Here is a 7,527-nt window from a genome sequence, read left to right on the forward strand (position 1 = left end):
CTAAAAATACAAAAAAAAAAAAAAAATTAGCCGGGCACGGTGGCGGGCGCCTGTAGTCCCAGCTACTCAGGAGGTTGAGGCAGGAGAATCGCTTGAACCCGGAAAGTGGAGCTTGCAGTGAGCGGAGATCACATCACTACACTCCAGCCTGGTGACAGAGCAAGACTCCATCTCAAAAAAAAAAAAAAAGTCCAACCAAATAGAAAACAGATGGATTCTCATCAGCACTGCATTCAGCCCAGCAGGACAGGACACACTGGCTTCCGGGAGCCATGCTGTACATAAGGGTGCAGATGAGAGACAAGGAGGCTCTCGCAGAGGAGAACAGCTTTGACCCCGGGGACCCCGAGGGTGGCCAGGCCATACCTTCAGAACTGCTCCCTGGATGTGCCTTCTCCAAGCCAAGCTCTCACCCGCAGTCTTCCTGGGTGACTGCTCACCAGGAGCAGAGACCGGTGCAGGCTGCCTCAGGCGAAAAGGGCAAGACCCTCGTGGAACCCCGAGCAGGGCACAGCCTGGCCTGGGAGGCCTGCATGCCCTCAGGATCAGCGCCATGTGTCCCCTCACCTTGGCATGCCCAACCCCAGGTAGCCTGACCCCTGGCTTAGTACTCAGCTTCAGGCTGTAACTGGGCCCCAGGGCCACTCCCAAAGATGGTGAGCCTGAGAACGTGGCTTTCCCTGGTCAGACATGCTGAGGGCCCCCTGGGCATGGGCACGGAGCTCAGAGGCCACAAGCTCCCGTGACCAGCAGACCAGGTACAGAGTCCTGACCTCAGGCAGAGGGTACCCGCCTTTCCTCAGCCCTCCTCAGTGCAGACACATGAAGGCTCAGACTGAGTGGCCCTATATCCCCAGCCCCTCACAGAGCTATCCTGAGGCGCCCCTGTGGGTCCAGCCTACTCCCAGCTTCCTCCTCCGTCTTCCTCCTGACCATTCCTTGGTGCCTGTTTAGCTCCCCTCCACCCACCTGTCCTAGTAGACCTCAGAGACCTCATCACACATGCCACAAACACTGTATGGAGAGGGTCTGTTCTGTGCCAGGTGCTGGGAGGCAGAAGTAACCAGGACAGGGTCCCTGCCTTAAAGAGATTTGCTCTGTGTTGGAAGAGACAAAGCAGGACCACAGTAGCAAGCCCAGAGCAAACAAAAGCAGAGCTATTTTCACAGAGCAAGCGGGGCACGGTGGCTCACGCCTGCACTCCCAGCACTTCAGGAGGCTCAGGCGGGAGGATTGCTTGAGCCTAGAAGTTCAAGGCTGCAGTGAGCTGTGATTGCGCCGCTGCGCTCCAGCCTGGGTGACGGAGCGAGACCCCGTCTCTCAAAAACAAAATGGCAGATGCTTTCATCCAGGGCCTGGCTCCTCACTGTCTGGGGGCTCAGGGCACATCTTGGAAGAAGCCTTATTATGGCCTAAATTCAACTCAGTGGAGAAGTTGGGCAGATGGGATGAGGAGGGGACAGTGTGCAGAGGCCCTCCCAACAGGCTTCAGACAGCCCAGGAGACACCACAGGGTCCACTGGGAATGGGGGCCCTGGGAGGTCCCTAGAGGGAAAGTGGTCCACGTGTGCATGGACCTGCTGGACTGGGCTCCCAGGCTCACCTGCCCCACCTGCCGCCTCTGTCAGTGCACACCTGTCTTCCAGGTCATTCAGCGCCTGCTTAGTGTCATGTTCTCCCCCACTGTCCACTCCTGGGGGTGCAGGGCTTATCTGGCTGGGCAATCACTGGGCACTGCAGGTGGGGCACAGGCCCTGGCAGGGGGACGCTGGGTGAAGACTGCTGAGCAGGATGGGGAGAGGGCCTGACAGCAGGCTGCCATCATGGAGCAGGTGTGCTTCCGGGCCTGCATCTGAGCAAAAGCTCAGGGAGCAGCATGTCCGGGGCCCTCTGGCTTGGCAGGTGGTGATGGAGATGGAGGACCAGCCAGGTGGGGCCCTGTGACCGTCCCGGGTGAGGGGCCTCTGGATCCCTGAAGCATTACTCTTCTGATGTCTGATGCTGTGAACTGATGTCCGGGTGTGTAGGGGCAGGGGGCCCAACTGCAGTCTGGGCAAGAGGTGGTTGGGTGGCTGTGAGGACCAGGGGTGTGAGAAAGGGGTCAGGAATCCCACTCAGTTGTGCTGGCCTCTTACTGAGAGGGACCTGGGGAGGTGGGAGTAGAGAAGCCTCCGGCTGGCAGGGGAGTTGCCTGGGGCCTGGTGCCTGGAGGTCAGAGAGAGGAGCGGGTCAGCAAGGAGCTGGGCACAGTAGCCAGAGAAGATGATGTGGGGAGGACGCAGCACGCTGTTGGAGCAGGGAGCTGGGGGCGAGCCAGCACCATGGCACTGACCTGTGCCCCAGAGACAGATGCTGCAGCTGCTGGGACGGTCCCAGTCAGTGGATGCCATCAAGGGGTGTTGCCTCCTTGGGCAGATGGCGTCACCAGGCGCTCTGTCTTCCTCTGCAGCTGGTGTATCCAAATGACTTCCGGCTCACAGACAAGGAGGTGAGTCCTGGCCCTCTTGGGAATGGACGGGACCCAGGAGTGGGTCGGCCCTCACCGGATTTTGTATGTTTCAGAAAAGCAGCATCTGCTACCTGTCTTTTCCCGACTCACACTCAGGTAGGTGACCCCATCTTTACTGGGGCTGGACATGAAGCCAGCTGGGCGTCCCTGTAGCCCAGGCCAGGGGCATCACGGCTGCCTAGGCTGCCCACGGTGCAGAGTGCCACGGGGTGGGCAGCACCAGCCCCATGCCCACTCAGTGGAGGCACCCAGATCTCCGCATTGCAGCAGGTCAGGCAGGTCCCCAGATGCACGTGGAAAGGGTGTCTCTCTGCACAGAGACCGACAGTCTCCTACACCCCACAGAGCGGCCACCAGGAGCTGGGCCTCCTTCCCGCTCCTGCCCCAGGGCATAGACGTCTGGGTCACCATTTTCTAGTGCCTGGTTTCTGTCTCAAGCATGTTGAGCCAATCTCCCGGATAGGTTGGAGGGGCTTTTCTGTCGAACATATTCTCAGACCTGTAGGTGCAGGGTGTGCAGGCGTCAGAACAGGAACCACTGGGGAACACAGCCCTACAGCTGGGCATTCTTTCTGGGGCTTTTTTTTTTAATTTTTGAGACAGAGTCTGACTGTCACCCAGACTAGAGTGTAGTGGCGCAGTCTCAGCTCACTGCAACCTCCACCTCCCGTGTTCAAGTGATTCTCCTGCCTCAGCCTCCCAGGTAGCTGGAATTACAGGCGTGTGCCGCCGTGCCTGGCTGATTTGTGTCTTTTCAGTAGAGAAGGGGTCTCACTGTGTTGGCCAGGCTGGTTTCTGGCTAATAGCAGAGGCCAGGCTCGCAGGGCCCTTGGTCCCCGGTCCCTAGCTCCCGGCCCTGACGTGGTGGGCTGCCCCCTTCTCAGGCTGCCTTGGAGACACTCAGTTCAGCTTCCGCATGCGCCAGTGTGGAGGGCAGAGGAGCCCCTGGCATGCCGACGATAGGCACTACAACAGCAGGGCCCCCGTGGCACTGCAGGTGAGCACTGGGCTGCGTCTCTGGCCTGCTTCTCTTCCCCTGCTCCCCACGGGTCCTGCCAGGCTCAGGCTGGTGGGAGAAGCCCTTTTGGAGTGCCTGGGCACTGTGTGGCAGGAGAGGAGCTGGCCATGCCCCACTGACCCTGCAGTCCCAGGCACCAGCCCCAACTGAGAATGGGCCAGCTCTTCCGGGGTCTCCCCAGGGTCCCTGGGGCTTTCCCTTGGCACCACACATCCATCACTGGGCATCTGCATAGTTGAACAGGGGCCCACGTGAACCTCCCAGGGCCCCCAGCACCCTGAACCCCTCTCCCCTACACCAGCAGACTCCCTGCTGTATCAGCAGGGCTGTTACCCACCTTCTGAGCCCAGGACCTCCTGGCGTCCACCTTGGTGGCCAGAGGGCAGGGACAGAAGCTTCAGGAGCCTCCTGGTTCTCCAGGCTCCCCATCTGCTGCAGTCCCTGCATGCTTCTTGCCACTCCCAGCCGTGGGGCTGGCCAGGTGGTCTGGGTGGGGCACGGCCTGGCTAACCCTTGCTCCTTCCAGAGGGAGCCGGCGCACTACTTCGGCTATGTGTACTTCAGGCAGGTGAAGGACAGCTCTGTGAAGAGGGGCTACTTCCAGAAGGTGCGCTGCCTGGCCACTCTGGGCTGGCGCCTCAGAGAGGCAGGAGCTGGCAGGCAACAGGAGGGACTGTGGGGCGGGCAAGGGGTCCTGAGCCTCCAGCAGTGCCCACCCCTCCTGCAGCCCCACCTGGGCTGTGTCCAGCTCTCCTTGCAGCCCCCCCTGCCCTGTCCTTGCCTGGTGTGGCACCCAAGGCCCTTATGTCCCGGTCCAGGACATTTCTGTCCCTCACTGATGGCTGGAGGGTCATGTCAGGGTCAGGACAACCCAGCCTGGAAGCCATAGGCCGAGAGTAAAAGCTGCTCAGCCCCTGGGGAGATCATTCCAGAGATTCTGGCCACCATGCATTTCCCTCCGAAGGCCCTAGGGTCCAGCTGCCCCGGCCGCCACCCAGGGAGTTCAGTGTTGGGTTTTCTCCTGTCTGATAATTCTGGGGTCCGAGTCAGGCCATTCCCGGGGCAGCTGTCCTGCAGAGTTGGTGGGCCAGCTCCAGGTAAGCATGGCTTCAGGGGTCCCCATGGGCTCCTGAGTGGCTGGGGTGAGTGAGGCCTGGAGCTGGGGGCCTCTAACTGGCCTCGTGGCCCTGCAGTCTTTGGTGCTGGTGTCCCGCCTGCCCTTTGTCCGGCTGTTCCAGGCGCTGCTAAGCCTCATCGCCCCTGAGTACTTTGACAAGCTGGCGCCCTGCCTGGAAGCAGGTGAGTGGCCATCAGGCATGGCCATCGCGGTCTCATCATCCCAGCTGTGGCCCCTGGTGGGCCTGACAGCAGCTTCTCCTTGGGGAGGGTCCTGACGCCAGCTACTGCATCCGCAGTGTGCAGTGAGATCGACCAGTGGCCAGCGCCTGCACCTGGGCAGACCCTGAACCTACCTGTCATGGGCGTTGTTGTCCAGGTGAGAGTCAGCTGGCTGGGGAGCAGGCTCTGCAGGTGTGTGGGGAGGCCTTACTCCCTCTGGCAGCTGCTCCCTCCTTCTCCCAGGTGCGCATCCCATCCAGGGTGGACAAGTCCGAGTCCAGTCCTCCGAAGCAGTGTGACCAAGAGGTGGGAGCTGAGGTGGAGGCGGAGCTGAGAGGGCTTCACCCAGTTGAGTCCTGCTCCTGGGCTGGGTGGTCCCACACCTGCCTCCCTGGTCCACCCTGCGGGGTGGTCAAACACAGGCAAAGCCACAGGCTGTGCCTTGGTGTAGGGCTGGGCGCTCTCCACCCTCCCCTGCGCTGTGAGGCAGGGGCTGCTTGGGGCCCAAGGGGTGCCAGCCCCCCCTTGGCCCTGACCTACACTCCCCTCCTCTCAGAACCTGCTGCCAGCCCCAATGGTTCTTGCTAGCGTCCACGAGCTGGACCTGTTCAGGTGAGTCCCCTAGGGTTCTGCACGCTGCTTTGGGGGAGCTCACTGTGTGCACGTGCGTGTCTGTGTGAGTGCGTGTGTGCACGTGTGTGTGTGTATGGCCAGTGCCATGTAGGGACTGCCCAAGGGAGGCAGCGCTCATCCTGAGTAACCCTTGGGACAGTTCTGGAAGGAGGAAGGGAGAATTGTGTAGAAGAGGAAGCAAGTGCCACATGGCTGCAGCCAGCGGAAATGGGCACAGTGGGCAGGAAGTCCTGAAAGACAGTGTCAGGAGAGGCTGTCAGGAGAGGCTGCCTGAGTCTGCCTTCACTGCCTCTGGGCGAGTCTGCAAGGGAGGCTGGGCTTTGAGACCATCCTGCTCTGTGGAGGGCCCAACAGGAGCCAGGGCTGCACTTGGGATGGGCACAGGGTGACCAGAGGGGTCTGGGCGGGTACCCCCCCAGCCCAGGTCAGCAGCCCCTGCCCTGGCCGTGGGGCCACTTTAGGACGGCTGGTCCCTCACAGGTGGGTCCAGGTTGAGTCCCCCATTCCCAGGCCCAGGCCCAGCACAGGTGGACTGTCGGAGCTCGGGGTGGCCATGATAACCCGAGACACTCACATCTTCGACAGATCTGTCTTCACCTGGCGCAGCGTGCCGTGTTCACCAGCGCCTGGGTGAACACGTGGGAGAATAGGGCCAGGGCCAGGAGTCTCAGCCCCTTCCTGACCTCCCCAACCTTCCTGCCCGGCCCCAGGTGCTTCCGGCCTGTGCTGACTCACGTGCAGACACTGTGGGAGCTTGTGCTCCTCGGGGAGCCCCTGCTGGTCCTGGCACCCTCGCCCGACGTGTCCTCAGAGATGGTGCTGGCCTTGACCAGGTACCTCCTTGGCTCGGTCCTGGCTGGGGTCGCTGGACCATCGCAGCTGCACCTGGGCCGCCCCTGCCTCACCTGCTTCCTGTGCTCCTGCCCACAGCTGCCTGCAGCCCCTCAGGTTCTGCTGCGACTTCCGTCCCTACTTCACCATCCATGACAGCGAGTTCAAGGAGTTCACCACACGCACGCAGGCCCCGTAAGTGCCGCCTCCGCCCCGCCTCTCTCGTCCTCGCTGCACCTCCCTGGACCTCTGTGTCTGCCTCTTCTCTGTCTCTCTCTGTCTAGACCAAACGTGGTCCTGGGAGTCACAAACCCTTTCTTTATCAAAACACTCCAGCATTGGCCCCACATCCTCCGAGTCGGGGAGCCCAAGATGTCAGGTCAGGCTCCCGGGGAGGTGCGGGGGTGATGCTCAGCAGCCTCACTGAGTGTGGGGCTGCCTCAGAGCCCATGGCCAGAGCTGCGGGCACTGAGGCCTGGCCACCGGGCATGTCTCATAGGAGACCTTCCTAAGCAAGTCAAGCTGAAAAAGCCTTCAAGGTTGAAGACCCTGGACACTAAGCCAGGTCTGTGCTCCCCTTGACCTGGAGCCCCTCCACAGTGGAGGGGCCTGTCTTGTACCTGGTGGGTCTCCCAGGTGGGGCAGCCCGGCCCCCCGACCCCTGCTCCTCTCCCAGGACTCAGCAGTAGAGCTCAGACCCTCAGAACCTCAGACCCTCGGACCTTCGGACCCTCGGGGAGGGGGCGCCCTCTTGTCTTCTTTGGTGGGTCCCTGTGTCTGGGGTGGGTTGGGTGAGATTTTCAGGTGCAGCCAAGGGCATGGGGCTGCAGGCAGATGAGACCCCCACCCTGGCTCCTCTGTGGGGCTGCAGGAGTGTGGGAGGGAGGCCCTTGAAGGGCGGGGCGCCAGCTGTGCCCTCCCGCCAGGCCTCTACACTGCGTACACAGCCCACCTCCACCGCGACAAGGCGCTGCTTAAACGGCTGTTCAAGGTATGGGCTGTGGCGGGAGGGGGCTGGGGACGCAGGGAGTCTGGGGTGGTGTGAGGTGCAGCAAGGGCCTGGCCCCCCTTCCCTGCAGGGCGTGCAGAAGAAGCGGCCGTCAGATGTACAGAGTGCCCTGCTACGGCGGCACCTCCTGGAGCTCACCCAGAGCTTCATCATCCCTCTGGTGAGACACGGGGCTGGAGGGGAACGGAG

At 61.9% G+C, this 7,527-nt stretch overlaps 1 protein-coding gene across 1 annotated transcript in view; it reads left to right on the forward strand.

Moving 5' to 3' along the window:
- Window positions 1-272: 272 nt before the first annotated feature.
- The window catches only part of DENND6B (DENN/MADD domain containing 6B), an 8,883-nt gene continuing 1,628 nt past the window's right edge, over window positions 273-7,527 (forward strand). The window contains exons 1-15 of the mRNA XM_011942266.1: window positions 273-455; window positions 2,450-2,488; window positions 2,563-2,605; window positions 3,394-3,506; window positions 4,054-4,134; window positions 4,721-4,826; window positions 4,943-5,022; window positions 5,109-5,171; window positions 5,422-5,477; window positions 6,209-6,331; window positions 6,429-6,524; window positions 6,614-6,708; window positions 6,829-6,894; window positions 7,256-7,320; window positions 7,409-7,510. Of these exons, the coding sequence (XP_011797656.1) occupies window positions 273-455; window positions 2,450-2,488; window positions 2,563-2,605; window positions 3,394-3,506; window positions 4,054-4,134; window positions 4,721-4,826; window positions 4,943-5,022; window positions 5,109-5,171; window positions 5,422-5,477; window positions 6,209-6,331; window positions 6,429-6,524; window positions 6,614-6,708; window positions 6,829-6,894; window positions 7,256-7,320; window positions 7,409-7,510 (1,311 nt within the window). The remainder of the gene's footprint in view (window positions 456-2,449; window positions 2,489-2,562; window positions 2,606-3,393; window positions 3,507-4,053; window positions 4,135-4,720; window positions 4,827-4,942; window positions 5,023-5,108; window positions 5,172-5,421; window positions 5,478-6,208; window positions 6,332-6,428; window positions 6,525-6,613; window positions 6,709-6,828; window positions 6,895-7,255; window positions 7,321-7,408; window positions 7,511-7,527) is intronic.

This window comes from Colobus angolensis, unplaced genomic scaffold (genome assembly GCF_000951035.1).
Source record: "Colobus angolensis palliatus isolate OR3802 unplaced genomic scaffold, Cang.pa_1.0 Scaffold208, whole genome shotgun sequence".
In the NCBI taxonomy this organism is placed as follows: Eukaryota; Metazoa; Chordata; class Mammalia; order Primates; family Cercopithecidae; genus Colobus; species Colobus angolensis.